Below are 17808 nucleotides of genomic sequence, written 5' to 3'. Positions count from 1 at the left end.
TGTCTTCTCGTGTCCCATGAATCCTATTCCCTGAGTTTTTGGTCTAGAACAGGGGTCTCCAGCCTTGGTAACTTTAAGCCTGGTGGTCTTCAACTCCCAGAATTCCCCAGCCAGGGGAATTCTGGGCGTTGAAGTCCACCAGGTTTAAGATTGCCAAGATTGGAGACCCCTGCCCTGCTCTAATGTATGATGCCATATTTTTCATCGCTGTTGACTGTGGGAAGGCGACCGTGATATTGAAGTAGATGATTTCAAGCGGAAAAGAATAGATTCATACAGAAAAAAAAATAGATAGACGGGGATTGTGCGAGTCGAAGAAATAATACTATAAATAACATTGGGCGTATTGGAACGCGTTTCCAGTCGGCGCTTTTCCGAAGTGGACGCTTCCGGTAAGGGCAAAAGCAAAAGAACCGGCTGGCAAAGGAATTTTCACCGGGAGGAGTCGGATTGGCCAGGGGAGCTTGTCACGTGGGCCAGGGGTTTGGACTGGGCACAGATTGCCCCGCCTCCCCGTCGTGGTAGCCCCAGTGTGGTGCCTATGTGGTTGTTTCCCCCCCCTCCTCCTCCTCCTCCATATCCGGGGTACAGATTGGAAGCGTTTCCTGTCGGCAGAATCTGCGGGGAGACCGGGAAGCGGGGCGAAGAAAAGGCTGCGCTGGGATGGGAGTGGGGTCGCGGAAGGAGGAGCCCTTCGCCGTACTCGCCCACCGCCTCTTTTAAAAAGAGCTTCCCGGTTATCCCTAACTGCGCCCGCTGCCTCTTTTCAGTCTCTGAAATCCCTTCCCAGCCCGCTGTGATCGGATGCCTCGCTCTGGCTCCCAAGGGTGGGTATTTAATTAAGCTTCTCCCCCCCCCCCCCAGCCCCGCCTGTCCTGTGCAAGGTAAGGGTCTCAAGCCACCCCAAAAACATCCCCACCCCTAGGAGTTCCACCTTCCTCTTCGTGATTTGGTGGTGGTGGTGGTGGGATGCTAATTCACTGAGTAGTGTTGTAATGGCTTCTTGTGATTCTCTTTAAGAAAGGGAAGCTGATGTCCTTTTCTCACCCCTCTTCTCACCCCGTTTTTCTTGAGAATAGTAGAATAGGAAGTCATTACTTCCTTTTGCATGTAGTTGAAATGTTCTAATGCTTTACTCCCCCCCCCCCCCGCCCGCCCAGTAATCCTGAAATGGGATTCTTACACTACCCATTTGCTTCTGGGGTTTAATATTCTAGCCTAGCAAACTGGGTTGGTTTTTCTTGAAATACCATAGCATGGAAAAGTTTTTCTACGGTCCTTTAGGTCCTCCTTGTTATCTTACTGGTTTAATCTCCTTACCTGCTTTACACCTGAGTCTTTCTTTCAAGTTGAAAAAAAACCCTGCAATTGTGACATCCAGAATCATGCTTCAGTGCCTCCTTGGATTGTGACATCTCTCCAGTCTTACCCCAACTTTTCTACCCCTGGGGCTTTTTAGGTCATAGTTTGATCCTTTCCTAAAGCTTTACCATACCTGCCCCTTCTTTGATGAGCATTCATGTTCTTTTAAATACCTCCCCTTGTGAAAGCTAGGAATGATTTATGGTTGCTGTGTTGTTTTCTTCCCCCATCCAGAAAGAATTTGGATCTTGCTATGATGATCTCTGCCGGATGGTTAACTCTCAGCTAGTACTGTTATCTTGAGAGTTATAACTGCTTGTGGAAGCTGTCGAGAAGTTGAGACTGCACCTGGCCATTGGATTGGGATTGGCTTGCCTGAAAGGACAATTGTGCTGGATCTAAAGGCACTATGGAGTTTGCTGAGCTGATCAAGACACCACGGGCTGACAATGTAGTCCTTCACCGCCCTTTCTATCCAGCAGTGGAGGGGACCCTGTGCTTAACGGGACACCACCTCATCTTCTCTTCGCGACGGCAGGACAACGTCGAGGAACTTTGGCTTTTGCATTCCAATATTGATTCAATTGAAAAACGGTGAGGATATTTTAGCTCATGAAGTGGGGGGAGGGAGAGGAGCAATGATATCATACAATACCTCTTCTGTGGTAAACTTTTGCAGATGCTGGATGCAGGAATGGCCTGGATTAAGGATAGTAAATATAATTAAATCCTAGCTAGATAGGAGTGCCATGATTTGCCATTCCTTCATTAAAATGAAGTATCGATACTGTATTTTACCGTTTCTCCAGATGTAGAGTTAGTTACATCTGTGTACTAGTATAATTATACCAGCACCGCAGTTATTAAGCAACCTGTATAATTCCCTTATCAGCTTCCAAGCATTGTTCAGGATGTTGAGCATAGGCCCTTAGCCTGTTGGGACCAAATATGAGATAATACATCTTCCCATTCCTTCCCTCATGTGGGCTGAGAGGGGAAAGGTGGGTTTGTTTTATCTATGCTTTTATTGCTTGTTATGAGCCCCCTCGTACCATTGCGAGATGGGTAACCATGTGTGTTCTGTTAATATGAATTTTATTTATTAATGTGTCATATCTTCACTTGAAGTTTTTCTTAAATACTATCAGTTGATGTGGAAGATTGCATACCCAAGGATGAGGAGAGGCTTATTCTGTATTATACTGGCAGCCTGATTCTGAAATATGCTCTTTCTGGATGCTTAACAGGTGCTGATAGTACAGTCTTTTCAGGACTAGATTTTGCTTCTCGTTGATCCAGACATTTTTTTAATTGCTTTTATTGCCTTCATTGTTTTCAGTTCTCACCAGAATAGAAAGATGGAATATAAGTGGCATAAAATAAATTTAATTTGTGAACCTTGCTGCTTCTTAGCTTATTGTTATTTGAAGGCTAAATGTATTTTGTTGCATGATTTTTCCATTGGCTTGGACTTATATTGTTGAATACTTTTTCTAAGTTGAAGGGGACAGTATGGATGTTTAAAATGAATTATTACATAAAATTCATCTAAAATATATACTTTCTATTTTTAAACATTTAAAATATTTATTCTTATGAGAATTTTAAATGAAATTAATTTTGCATATTGCCGAAAGAGAAATCTTGAAACAAGGAACACTTTGTTTTCAAATGATGGCTGTTTTAGAAGACAGTTTCTTAAAAAGGCACGCCTCCTTATAGAAGAAATAAGAGGGAACATCACCAGAGCTTGTCATTTGCAGCTTTAATAAATGCACTAAATAGAAGCTGCTTAACTGAAAATCATTAGTGGAAGCTTTTCCTATATTTTGCATTTTTCAGTCAGAAAAGACTTCATCCTTTGTTTTCAGACCACCCATTAAATAGTTATTGAGGACTTAGTCTTCTGTTTGAATCATCTGGATTGATCCTGTCTGAAAACATCACTTGTAAGGTAGTGTAGTTTCTTCCCTTGTTCTCTGCTTTTGCAACTTCTTAGAATCTAAAATTAAGAACTGTTAAATTTCTGGCCCAGCATCTTGATTTGTGCAGAAGGCTTTCAAGAAGCTTGTAAATTGAGCTTGTTCAATATTTATTTCCCTCTATTACCCAAGAAATATTCAGAGATCTACTAACTATACCAATAAAAGAGAATATTTTAGCTCAGAGTTGAAATGAGAGGTTCCTTGGTGCTCTCTGAGCTTATTTTCTTGCAGATGTTTCATTACCCAATCTAGCACTGATGATGTTACCAAGTGTATGTCTCTGAATATTCAGCTGAGTCATCAATCAGTTTCTAGAAATGATATAAATCAATGCTTTTCAAAATTGTCTACTTTAAGATGTTCTGGGAATTCCGGGAGTTGAAGTCCACATATCTTTTAGTTGCCAAGTTTGAAAACACTGCTCTAGATTAATCACCTTGCAGAAATGCATCCAAATCTTTTATTAAGTCAGCTTAGTTGCATTACCTTGCTATTTCTCAATACCATGGTTGTTGGGAATTTTTTTTGGGGGGGGGGAATGACACTTATAGTGGACCCACACATCTGCAGAGTACCACATCAGGGAAAGCTGTTTTAGATAATTGTGAAATAAATGTTCATTTTTGGTTTTTTTAGATTAAAGGATGGAATGCGTCATATTTTGGGAAAAGCATTGGACTCAGTTGTTTAGACTTTGAGAGGTTTACCTTTTCCACCTCCAAGAAATCAAGGGAGAGGCTATTGACTAATGAGTTTTCAAAACTGCTTTTATTTTAAAGGGCTTGTAGAGAGATATAACCCACAAAACTGCCATTTTATTCATGTCAGTTTTTCATACACTATTCCCGACTTACGATTGTAATTGAGCTGGGAATTTTAGTCATATATCCTGGTTGTTAAGTGGATCACCGTGTGACTTTATGATATTTTGTCAGTTATTGTTAAGTGAATGTTGAGGTCATTAAGTGAATCCACTTCACGTAATGGCTACTTTCTGTTGGAAACCAGAAGTTAACTCTGGAAATCGGCAAAAAATAATCAAACCTTGTGGTTATGTGACTGTGGGATGCTGCAAATAATCATAAAGGTGAGCCTAGTTGCCAAGCACCTGAAATGCAATTACATAACTGCAGAGGAGTGCAGCTGTTGTAATTTTGAAATCGGATTGTAAGTAGCTTTGGGGGTTTGTGGATCCATCATAACTTTAGTCGCTAAGCAACCGGTGGTAAATTGAGATCTATTTCTACTGCTTTCTTCAACACTAAAAGACAAGCAACTTGGGGCTATATTCAAGCTTAAAAATGGGACAATTAACCTGCTTTGTCCTCTCATACCTTTCTCCTTGATGCTCTGATATTATGCAGTTTTCTTGAAGAAGAATAACTGTTAGAATAACAACACAGACTTAGCAGCACCAGTGAGTTGCTACAATTCCAAAAAATATGCTTTGCGTTATTCAGACTCAAAGGGAGCATAATAAGCCATATATTTCCATGAAGATAGGTTGTCCTGATAAAGAACAGAACAATCTGGAAATATTTGTGACTCGGTATTTCTTTAAAAATGAGAAAAATAAAACCCCGCATTTTTATTCCTATAAGACGGTCTCAATAAAACAACATATTTAAGACTGAACAAACCAGTATTGCTTTATCATATTCCTGGTTACCCACCCAGGGTTTTTATTGCTCTTTTAAAGTATATTTATCTGATGCAGAATGGCTGACAGTGTTGACACCAGCCTGATTTCAGGAGGACAGCACTGCAGTGACAGGGTGCCACAACAGAGGATGTCTGTCACCCACATCTCCATTTAGCAAAAAGTGCTTCTTTCAGAGATCTCTGTCACTGTAGGCACACAGCAGCCAAGTAAAGTTATCACATTTCGCTATAATGCAGAAGAGTTGGGAATGTGGTTTGTAGCCTTGTCTGGTCTCATTCATGTGCAGTTTATCTCCTGATTATTTTAGCCACAGTTTGCTATGGCATCTACATTAGAGTAGCTGTCATTATGGTTAACTCTGAAATTAATTATGATGCGCTTTTGAAAGGTAGTTTGGAAGGCATTCTGATTACCCTTTGTCCCTTTTAAAATTGCAGTATGGGAGAAATGAACTGACATCTCTGTGTGTCAGTGTTGGGTGGCTATCTGAACTTCTTCTCTTTTTTGTTTTGTTAAAAACTCTGGTTTACAATATTCTCATACAAGTATACATGCAAGACATTCATTTAATTTTTTCTTCTTGTTTTCTTTTCCCTTCGATTGTGAAGAAAAGCAGTGTTTCCCCCATTCTCCTGCTCTATCCAATTTCATTGGAAAAATTATAGTTTTTGCTATTTGCTTCGTCATTCATGTTTTTTTTTAAAAAAGAACCCTAGCCCCTTAGTTGGTTAATTATTTTCCTACAAAAATTACGATAAAAAAGAGCTAAAAGAAACCTGAATTATAGTTGCTAGTAAAAATGTCAAATTTCAACCCTCCTCTCTTCTTATTTGACCATGTCTTAAGAAAGAAGGATGGGGGCTTACATGAATTCCTTCTGATCTTCCCACGATTGGCCTTGAGGTTTTAGCACTACTGGAATTATTTACTAGCAATTTTCTGCTATAAAGAATTACTTATCTGGAAATTGTATTTTAATATGTTTCTCCCATCTCTTTGAGTTTGGAGCAACACTCCAGTGAGGTAGGGTTGGCTGAATTTTTGTGTAGTTTTGGATTTCACAATTTGCTTCATTGCCACATGGGAATCAAAATCTAAGTCTCCTGCCATTTCAGTGTGGCCTTTGCAGTTGCACTGTTAAAAGATTTTTGAACCAGGCTATAAAAACGTATGCTGCCTCTTAGTGAGCGCTAGATGCCTACTCAGTAAATAATAATAAAATGTTCATATGTCATGGAGCAAGCAGGAAAGGCAATCCTTCTGCAGCTATATCCTCGTGACTTGCCTTTGTTACATGGGCGAAGAAAGGTGATGCATTCCCTCTTGAGAAACTGAGGGGTGGTACATTTATGTAACATTCTGAAAAAGTTTTGAAAATCTTTGCATTTGAGAAAGAAAGGAATTGTTGGTGTGTGACAGCACATAATATAATCCTTAGATCCATAGCTGACCATCTACTGATGCTAATCTACTGGTCCAGGCTAATTTAGCATTATCTCAGCATGAAAACTTTTTCTGTCTGATCCTGTATGTTTGATTCTCCATAATAACGGTGGTTCCCTCAATGAAAGTTGAGCTCCACTGTCCTAAGTGATCAACTCTCACCAATCTAAGCTAATATGAAGTCGAAACCTTTTGACATCTTGCTTTCTCCTTGATTTAAAGTCAGAACAGCTAAGGAGCATCTCATTTATAGTACTATATTCTCCCATTAATGTTTTTCAACTAGCAGTGCTTGAGTGTTTTAATGGCTAAAGTAGGATAGACTTCAACTTTTGTTCATTTGAAGGCTATGTAGGTATCTACAGTTCGAAGGCCGTTGTATTATATTCTTAACTCTTCAGTATTCATATTTTTATATCACTGCAGTTTTATTGGCTTCTTGGGGACCATCATCATCAAATGCAAAGACCTACGAATTATCCAGCTTGACATTCCTGGCATGGAGGAATCTTTGAACATCGCTAGCTCCATTGAGGTAAAGTTATTTATAGAAATTAGAAGAACCCAGCAAAACTCTGGTTCTGTTCTGTAGAGATTCATGTGGAAGATGAGGCTGGGGAACTGTCATTGTACTCTCACTCATTACCCTCACTCTCTCCAAATCTTTATAGAGTATTTAAAGGCAGCCTATTGTATGAGGCAAGTAGCCCATTGTAACACTGTGTGCATTTTCTCCTTCTTGTAGGCACTGTCTACCTTGGATTCCATAACACTCATGTATCCTTTCTTTTATCGCCCTATGTTTGAAGTAATTGAAGATGGCTGGCATTCATTCTTGCCTGAAAGTGAATTTGAACTTCTGAATTCAGTTGTAAGTTTTTGTTTTTATTTCTTTACCACATTTTTACTCCCACCCATCTTACAGAAGTGACTCTCGGCAGTATACAATGATCAATAAAAACAACCAATGTATAAAAAGAGTCTCTATAAAAATTATAGAGTCATTGTTTTAAATGAAAACACTATAAAAAATTAAAATATACAAGAGCAACCACAGTGGAGCCATCTAAGAATGACTCCAGTTCTCTGAGACCCCGAGGGCTGGTGACATCATTAGGTCTTAAAGGACTTTTGACATGATAACGAGTGGGGCTAATCTGACTTAGGGAGGAAGAATGTTCCATAGGATGTATGCTCCAGCAAACAAGGCCCATCTCCTGGGGCCCATCAAATATAGGTCTCTAGCTGATGATACCTGCAGCATACTTTCTCTGCCAAATCTAATGGGATAGACTAATGTAATTGGGGAGAGATGGGTCCCCCAGATAACTTAGACTAATGTTAGGAAGGCTTTAAAGGTTAAAACAAGCATCTTAAATTGGACTTGGAAGCAGACTGGCAGCCAATGCAGCTCACAGAGCGGAGGTATAATATGTATTCTTTGGAGAGCATACATAACTGCCTGTATCACTGCCTTCTGAACCAGTTGTTGCTTCTTCAACAACTGGTTTAACAATACTATTCAATGAAAGCACTGTAATAGTTCAATCTGGAAATGACAAGGGTATGAATAGTTCAATGTGGAAGTGACATTCTGTGATCAGAGCCTGGCAATCCAGGAATGGATGCAAGTGGTGCATAGCACAAAGCTGTACATAGTTTTTTCCTAACCACAACAGTCACTTACTTTTAAATCTAGGAGATTGCCCCCAGATTGCATACCAGGTCTGAATGCACCCCATACAGCACCAAAAATGGCATGGTCCTAGTACCGGTAGGCCCCCAAAGCCGCTCAGTCTTGACAGGGTTTAGCGGAAGCCTGTTCACCAATCCAGACCATCACGGCCTCCAGGCACTATAATAACTGCATTTTGCAGTTGTTTATCAGTGCTACAGTCATGTGCCGATGTAACATTGAAGCAACTTCATGCTTATCGGCATTAATATTTCAAAAATTATAGATAATATTGATATAACCTCTTTTAATCCTTAAAAGCTTAGGTTTTCATCAGAGCATTAATAATCTTTAGTTATTATTGTATAATATCACTGTACTCGAATGTACAATGTTCTACATGTTTTTTATAAAAGAAAAGAAATAAACTATATAAACTTGGCGGGGAGAAGGGGAAGGGGCTTCTAGAGTAATGCCAACTGGATCATGCCACCCAGGGACATTTGCTATGGAATGAGAATCTCTCTTTTATCAGTCATTTTAAATGGCAGTTATAGCATTACAGATAGTAGTTGTGGTCTCTAGGTTTGCATTGCTGCTATGGCATGTACCTCACATTAAATGTCCTGGGCACCAGGGCATCATGTTGTGCCAAAATAAGATTAATGGGTTGGCCATCGTCCTTAATGTGAACATGACAATTGTATTTTATTACCCCAGTTTAGAATGAAAAGGGAATGAAGCCACTGTTTGGGTAAAGGGGATGGTGGAAGTTTTGGATGGCTTTAAACATAGGTCAGGTATTGCATTGGTAGCCAGTCAGCTTCCAGGTGTAACTTAAGGTGCTAGACATCTCCTATAAAGCCGTGCATGGCACAGGGTCTAGTAATCTGAGAGACAATCCCCATCCAGTTGTTTTTGCCCCATTAGTACATTTGGGTAAAGTGGATGCCCTCCAAGTCCCTTCTATAAAATGCTGCCATCTTGTGGAACCGAGGAAGCATGTCTTCTCTGTTGCAACCCCTGCCCTCTGGAATAGCATACTTCCCCCCAGATACGTACAACTCCCAGTCTCCATGAACCCCAGAGGGTCCCCTGATTGTTCCCACACTAGGATTGCAATGATTAGGTTGGCTGTCAATGTAGCTAAAGGTTGGTTAGAGTTGGGCAACATAAAAATCAAATTAATAAATATTCTCAGCTTTCTGCATTTATCATGTAGTTCTTAATTCGAGATATATTCAAAGACTTTGAATAGCTTAAATTAAATACACAAAGGTAATTTTAGGCAAAATGTGAATGGATGTTCATGTAAAGATTTATTTTGTAAAGTTGCAAAGTGATTCCGAAGCCAAATTAATTTTTTGATTTAAAAAAAGAGAAAGTAGATCAAATTAAGCTTGGTGGATTCTTACATGCATAGTATTCTTTCCTAGACAAATGAATGGCGGTTGAGTTACATCAACAAAGATTTCTCAGTCTGCCCTTCTTACCCAGCTGTTATCACTGTCCCTAAATCAATTGATGATGAATCTTTATGCAAGGTTGCCACTTTTCGCCATGGTGGACGCTTCCCAGTACTCAGCTATTATCACAAGAAAAATGGGATGGTGAGTTGGACACTTAGATTACAAGGCATGTGTTTTCTTTGTGTTAACTACATATTAAAAATGTATGTATATTGCAGTAGTTAAATACCATAATTGAAATTGTTGTACTGGAAGCTTGAGCATTTTGGGGTAGCAGGAAGAGACGATTATCTGAATAGGTTTATATATGATTAAGAAAGGTCCGATTATCTGAAGAACTTGATAAATGATTAGGAAAGGTCCTGAAAAATCAATTAGCAGTCTGAGAATCTAGTGGTTACATTAACTAAATGCTCCCAATGATATAAATAATCCCCAAAGATGTAGAAATTATTTCCTTTTTACAATAGGTTATAGTAGTTGGTTCTTTCACTTTTAATTTTTTCTCATAATATTAATAGAGAATGAGGCTGTACATTCAATAGCTTTTGGGAAGCTGAACAAGCATCATTCTGTTTTCCTGTTATAACTATGAATCCCAAAGGAACATGTCTTTTTGAGAGAAGTATGTTGAGATCTTAAGAGTACTGTGGGTGCATTCCAATAGAAAAGCATAAAATGCTGCCCCTTCATGAGAAGAGATGTTTGAACATCCATATTCTTCTGTTGTGTGTTCCTAGAGGCTGTCTATCAGCTGTATTCAAATAAGAATTGTTATATTAAAATTACACACTTCTTCAGAAAGGGAGATGGGTTGGAAATGGGCTTCACACTTAGACATAAATGCTAATTTTTATACTCCTGTCCTAATATTTGCAGAAAATATACTAACCACTTTTGTATTTCTTTTTTCTTTTTCTTTTTACTCATGTCTTTGAAAATCAGCATAAAATTGTTCTCACTTGAAACATAGAATTATATCCTGGATATATATGTATCAGCTTTCATTCCACTTTTATTCAGGGCAATATTGAACATTTGAATTGTCAGGTGAAATGTTCATACCTTATTTATTATGGCAGTATAATAGAATACATGAATGACTTTGAGGGAAAAGGGAAAGTGAGGTTGTCTAGGAAATAATCAGACAAATAGAAGCAGGAGCGCCCATCACTTAGCAATCAGAGAAAGAAACTTAGGAAGGGCCCACTCTAATGGATGTTGTTGTTGTTAGTTGCGAAGTCATGTCTGACCCATCGTGACCCCATGGACAATGTTCCTCCAGGCCTTTCTGTCCTCTACCATCCTCTGGAGTCTATTTAAGCTCACACCTTCTGCTTCGGTGACTCCATCCAGTCACCTCATTCTCTAGTCTTTTTCTTCTTTTGCCCTCAGTCTTTCCCAGCATTGGGCTCATCTCCAGTGAGTCCTTCCTTCTCATTAGGTGGCCAAAGTATTTGAGCTTCATCTTCAGGATCTGGCCTTCTAAGGAGCAGTCAGGATTGATCTCAAGGACTGACCGGTTTGATTGTCTTGCAGTCCAAGGGACTCGCAGGAGTCTTCCCCCAGTACCATAATGTAAAGGCCTCAATTCTTTGGCGCTCAGCCTTTCTTATGGTCCAACTTTCACAGCCATCCATTGCAACTGGGAAAACCATAGCCTTGCCTATACGCACTTTTGTTGGCTGGGTGATGTCTCTGCTTTTTAATATGCTGTCTATATTTGCCACAGCTTTCCTCCCCAGGAGCAAGCGTCTTTTAATTTCCTCTAATGGATAAAATAAGTAAAAGTAAAGACCTTCAGACTTCAAGGATCTTTTAATGCAGTCTTCAGTAAAATAGAATTAGGTCATCTTGTTTTTCCTGTCTGGTTTGCCTGGAAGGGATGACAATCAGTTATTCCAGAATGGTGAACATTTTCTCCCATGGAATCATAGAATACCTTTAATGCTACATTGGCTTTTATACTACAGAAGTCTTATCTGTGTACATAGCCTTACTACAGTTTGTTGGTCCTTCTAGGTGATAATGCGCAGTAGCCAACCGCTTACAGGTACTAATGGGAGGCGTTGTAAGGAGGATGAGAAGCTGATCAATGCCACTCTGAGGGCAGGCAAGCGTGGCTATATCATTGATACACGATCTCTGAATGTCGCTCAGCAAGCCCGGGCCAAAGGTGGAGGCTTTGAACAAGAAGTTCATTATCCTCAGTGGAGAAGGATTCACAAATCCATTGAGCGGTGAGTTTCCTCTATGAAAAAGACTTTCTTTCAAGAAATTTTATTTTATTTTATTTTAGAATCTCTCCCCACCTTCCCACTCCCACCCCGTAGTTTAGCATATGGAATTTAGGAGATTTGAGACATCCAGATGAACCAGTTGCAGTGGTGGGATTCAGCCAGTTCACACCACTTCAGGAGAAGCAGCTATTAAGTTTCTGAGCAGTTTGGTGAACTGATTGTTGGAAGAAATCATTAGCGCAGAGAACTGGTTGTTAAATTATTTGAATCCCACCACTGGTTAGGCGCCAGAGTTTTTACCGTGTTTCCCCGAAAATAAGACAGGATCTTATTTTCTTTTGCCCCTCGAAATAAGCACTTGGCCTTATTTTCGGGGAGGTCTTATTATTTTGGAGGTGCAGGAGGCGGCGAGCATGGTCAACTCATGGCTGCTGCTGTGTTGCAATATTTTCAGGGAGGGCTTATTTTGGGGGAAGGGCTTATTTTAGTGCATGCGCTCAAAAGCCCAATTGGGCTTTTTATTATTTGGGGAGGTCTTCTTTTCGGGGAAACAGGGTAATACAAGAAAGGTTTGTATTTTCTTAAGCAGCAGATCTGTTTTGTTTTGTTTTAAACAAATGAGAGATTTTTGAAGCAATCTCCAAATGCTGTAGGGAGCACATTGTGCCTATATTTTCATGCTTTTATTTTATTTTATTTATTAATGTATGTCTTTCTGTGTGTATGTGTGTTTATTCTTTATTATTTATTTAGGAAATTTATTTGGCTTCCCAACTCATGGTGGTTTTAGAATCAGGGGTATATTCTTTTTGTGTTGTTTGAAGGAAATGTGTGTGAAGTTCAATGGAAGCTTTCTGTTATGTTTAATCCATTTAACCATTGTATTTCATTTATTACATATTCATTGTGCACTATTTTTTTCCATTTAACATTGAAAAAAAAGCGGTACAGATAATCTTTTCTTTTTAATTCATTGTTCACAACAATAGGTGTTCCATTTTCTGTAAGAATTACAGTTCAAAAGAATAAGGTCCTGAATTTAATTCACTGTTATAAATAAAGGCCTATCAGCAAGAGGTGTTCAGATTGCCATTTAAAAAGCTCAATATTTCCTGCAGCTTCATGTCTCAGTAGAAATATATATGGGAAAAAGGGGGGGGGGAGGTTTCTGTTAAAATCCAGGATTTATAGCATACAGAATTTGCTTGACAATCCTACTTATTTAAGGGAGAGATTTGCATCTCCTATTCTTTGCTATATTTGTCTCTCTCTTCATGCTTCATTTTTGTGGTAGCAGAATGCCTGTAGCTGCAATCAAGATGCATTTTTTCTGAATTTGGCACCCCTATTATTGCGTATTGGTTCCTTGAAGAGCAATTAGGATCAGTGGTGAGATAATGAGTCACAGTATTTCAACTGTAATATAGCTTCCACCTCTCATGTCGAGCAGCAATATGCATTATGCTTTTTCAGAATACTTTGAGCGACAGAAAGTTTCCATGCAATGTACAATAATAAGAAATAACTGCATGCTGATACAAATGTAAAAAAATAACAAAAATCAAACCAAGAATGCACAGGGCTTAATCTCAAAATGAAAGGCAGAGTATGTTAATTTGCTGCTATAATAATACAATGCAATAGTAGAGTTGGAAGGACCTTGGAGGTCTTCTAGTCCAACCCCCTGCCTAGGCAGGAAACCCTATACCATTTCAGACAAATGGCTATCCAACATCTTCTTAAAGACTTCCAGTGTTGGGGCTTTCACAACTTCTGGAGGCAAGCTGTTCCACTGATTAATTGTTCTAACTGTCAGGAAATTTCTCCTCAGTTCTAAGTTGCTTCTCTCCTTGATTAGTTTCCACCCATTGCTTCTTGTTCTACCCTCAGGTGCCTTGGAGAATAGCTTGACTCCCTCTTCTTTGTGGCAACCCCTGAGATATTGGAACACTGCTATCATGTCTCCCCTAGTCCTTCTTTCTCTTAAGCTAAACATACCCAGTTCCTGCAACCGTTCTTCATATGTTTTAGTCTCCAGTCCCCTAATCATCTTTGTTGCTCTTCTCTGCACTTTCTCCAGAGTCTCCACAGTTTTCTACATCGTGGCGACCAGAACTAAATGCAGTATTCCAAGTGTGGCCTTACCAAGGCATTATAAAGTGGTATTAACACTTCAAGTGATCTTGATTCTATCCCTCTATTTATGCAGCCTAGAACTGTGTTGGCTTTTTTGGCTGCTGCTGCACACTGCTGGCTCATATTTAAATGGTTAATGCTAACAGTGTTGGAATCTCCCACCTCTCTTGGTATGAAAAAAAATTATTCCATTGATAAATGGCTCCTTCTCTTCCCCAGAGACTAATTTTGTATCAACCAAGCTATATGTACAAAGCAAAAATAGGTACTTCAGCTGCCACATCAAGTTTTATTTGATTTTGTACTATTCTCTCTGAAGTCCTCTAGCAGGATATGAGGCTTGACTCATAGTTTGCAAAAGTTCTAATGTTGGAATTGTATGGTATTTAGAGTCCAATATCTATCTCTTAAAATTGACCACTTGAATGTAGGAAATACAAAAGGTATTCCCATTGTGATAATAAAAGTGTGTGACATGGATGTAAGGTTGCTTTCATGTTTGTCCCCCTTTCTTCCTAATGTGCTTATAGATACAATATTCTGCAAGAGAGTCTCATCAAGCTTGTGGAGGCCTGTAATGACCAGTCTCATAATATGGATCGCTGGCTAAGTAAGTTAGAGGCTTCAAACTGGCTGACCCACATCAAGGAAATCCTGACCACAGCATGCTTGGCTGCCCAGTGCATTGATAGGTAAACATTCAGGCATCTGTTTCAGTTTATTTATTATTTATTTAAAACATTAATATGGCTTGTTGTTGTTGTTAGTTGCGAAGTCGTGTCTGACCCATTGCGACCCCATGGAGAACGTTCCTCCAGGCCTTCCTGTCCTCTACTATCCTCTGGAGTCCATTTAAGCTCATGCCTATTGCTTTGGTGACTCCATCCAGCCACCTCATTGTCTGTCGTCCCCTTCTTCTTTTGCCCTCAATCTTTCCCAACATTAGGCTCTTCTCCAGTGAGCCCTTCCTTCTCATTAGGTGGCCAAAGTATTTGAGTTTCATCTTCAGAATCTGGCCTTCTAAAGAGCAGTCAGGGTTGATCTCCTCTAGGACTAATTGGTTTGATTACCTTGCAGTCCAAGGCATTCGCAGGAGTCTTCTCCAGCACCATAGTTCAAATATGGCTATCCATCTTAAAACCACATTCTGGATGGCTCACAATTGAAAGATAAAACCATATCTACAAAGAACAAGAACAGAAAACAGTAAACAGAAAAACCTGGCACTAAAATCAAATTTCTCCAATGAAGCCAAAAATGCTTTCCTCCCATTCTGATTTTCCATCAGTTGGTCTGGAATAGACCAATAATAAACTCTCCTTGGTCAAATCTGGGTCCCCTCTAATATTGGTAGCATTGACTAGTTAGTTGACTCTGGAAAGTACTTATAGATGGATGGATGGATAGATGGATGGATGGATGGATGGGTAGATGATAGATAGATAGATAGATAGATAGATAGGTAGATAGATAGATAGATGATAGATAGATAGGAGAAAGAGGGAGAATGGAAGTTTCAGTTCTTGAGTTTTGAGGCAGAGTCGTGAGCTGAACCAGTTTCTCTGTTTTTTTCTTTTTAATCTTCTTTTGCTGTATGGGTGATACATGATCAGCTCATTAAGCAGTTCCTTTTGTTGAAATATGTTTTCTTTCCTAGGGAAGGGGCATCTGTCTTGATTCATGGAACAGAGGGCACTGATTCAACACTACAGGTGACTTCCCTGGCTCAAATCATTTTGGATCCCAGATGCAGGACCATTCGTGGCTTTGAAGCTCTGATTGAGAGAGAATGGCGTCAGGTATGAGCTGCTATGTTTTCACCAGCAAAACTTTTTGTTGTATCTTCATCTCTGAAATGCTGAACATCATTCATTTCCTAATTTGTGCAAATAATAACATCTTACCAAGAATCACCCATGGGCAAATTATATAGATGTGTTTGTTTATCACATTTTATGTTGCAAAATTGTTCCAGAATCTAGGCTGCTAATGACAATCAAAATAAAATACATCAGACGATGCCCAGTAATCCAAGTTAACATGCAGATATTTGCATTTCGTTACCTCAAGAACAAGATACCTGATTACATACAAATTTTACTGTAAGATCCTTAATTCTACACTCCTGGCTCTAAACTCAAGGTTGCTAAGAGATTGAAAACCTGGGAAGGCAGATCTGTGGATAGTAGTCCTCCCTCAACTCAACAAGATATCCATAATACACTCCAGGTGTGTTATACAGATGAACCATTTTAATTTTGGATGAAAGAATTGTAAACTAGAGTGAATTTAAATCAGCAATTCTCCTCTTATTTTGAAATGTGTAATTGTATTAGAATAAGCCGGCTGTTAGCCCAATCTAATAAAACATTTTGGTATGTAACAAAGCCTTTAAAAACTGAGGGAAGTAATAGAAACCTTAAATTGTTATTTACTCCAGGGTTTGTTTGCTTTTCTATCTGGATAATCAGCAAATAAGATTATACAAAGCTAAAGCAGTAATCTGTTCATATGTATTTGGAAAAAGAACAGTTATATAAAATTGGGTTTTACGTGCAAGTTAAATATATTCAGGATTAGCCTGTGTGTATTCAGCATTTTCCATTTGGAAAATTTGATAGCTGCAGAGTAATTGTCTAGAGGGATAGAGATTGAATATGTAGTCAATTAGCATGGTAAAAAATTTATTTGAAGAATAGGGGGCTAACATGCAGTTTTTTAAAACACAATTCAACAGACACCTGAAACATAACAAACATTGCTATTAATGAAAAGAAAAAGATGTGGTTCATAGATATAGTAATATCAGGGGAGTCAAACTGATGAAAATCAAATAGAAAAAGTAATCAAATTTAATTGAAAGACTTTAGAGGAAAATGCCAACTATAACTTTATAGCAATTGGAGCTTTTAAAATCATACCAAAGATTCACCAAATATTTGGACATTTTAAATTTGATATCACTGACTTTGCAAAAAACCACCTTGCTTAGAACTTTGTATATACTTACAATAATTTTATAACTGTAGTACAGCAATAATAATATCCATACCAACCCCACCAGATCTAACAGTTTCATTTAATAATTTCAATTTTCAGCAACTGCTGCTAAATTTTTGATCTGATTTTCCTTCATTGTCATGTGCATATTGACCAAGTAGTATGCTTGCTTAGAGGTGGAGTTCTTACCTCACAATTAGGAGGCTGTGAGTTCGATCCTAGGTAGTGGCAGATATTTCTCTGTCTCAGTACAAAATGAAAATATCTGCTATGAGCTCCACATAGGTGACAGGAAAGGCATCTGGTCAGTAAACACTCAATTACATTCAGTTGCCTCGACTCCACCCCTAAACCGGTTACTAGATCATTGAAAGGGGAAAAATGCATATATTGTCCATAAAGAGGTATATATTTGTAGGCATTAATTCAACTTTTAGTTTTCTTTTCATAATCTTCTTTTGATTTTGTAACTTCTGTAGTTTTTCTTTGCAAACTTGAACCAGTAGTAATTCCATACTATGTGTGATGCAATCATTCAATTTATGTTTATGTTTTTCCTCTATTTTACTTTTTTTAAACCCCCCCCCCTTTTTTTTTTTACTTCTGGTGACGTACAGCCTGTCAACTGCTTTATGGATGGATAGTATGATTCATCATAATTAATGCTCTTGTTTTTTTTTGTAAAGTACATCTAATTCAGCTTGTATTACTCAATTTTACCTGCAGCATATCAATTAATTGGATCCTCCAAAGTATTTATGGCTTTAATTATGTTCCATGCATTTAATGTTGTTTTCTACATTTTTCAAATTCATTTTATATAATTAGCATTCTT

At 38.7% G+C, this 17808-nt stretch overlaps 1 protein-coding gene across 2 annotated transcripts in view; it reads left to right on the top strand.

The window, feature by feature from the left end:
* Positions 1 to 260: 260 nt before the first annotated feature.
* Positions 261 to 17808, top strand: part of MTMR9 (myotubularin related protein 9) — a 28484-nt gene continuing 10936 nt past the window's right edge. Inside the window, exons 1-8 of one of the 2 annotated variants that reach the window (XM_081943784.1) lie at positions 261 to 392; positions 1597 to 1956; positions 6880 to 6988; positions 7199 to 7324; positions 9565 to 9738; positions 11620 to 11837; positions 14504 to 14665; positions 15631 to 15772. In XM_081943784.1, coding sequence (XP_081799910.1) covers positions 1772 to 1956; positions 6880 to 6988; positions 7199 to 7324; positions 9565 to 9738; positions 11620 to 11837; positions 14504 to 14665; positions 15631 to 15772 — 1116 coding nt within the window. In that variant the 5' untranslated portion in view covers positions 261 to 392; positions 1597 to 1771. Of the gene's footprint in view, positions 393 to 428; positions 828 to 1596; positions 1957 to 6879; positions 6989 to 7198; positions 7325 to 9564; positions 9739 to 11619; positions 11838 to 14503; positions 14666 to 15630; positions 15773 to 17808 lie in introns of those variants that run through there. The other variant, XM_081943783.1, reaches the window with a different exon arrangement.

Source organism: Natrix helvetica, assembly GCF_964273705.1.
Source record: "Natrix helvetica genome assembly, chromosome: 2".
NCBI lineage: Eukaryota > Metazoa > Chordata > Lepidosauria > Squamata > Natricidae > Natrix > Natrix helvetica.
The sequence above is the reverse complement of the archived record's forward strand: the minus strand, read 5'-3'. Positions and strand labels throughout refer to the sequence as shown.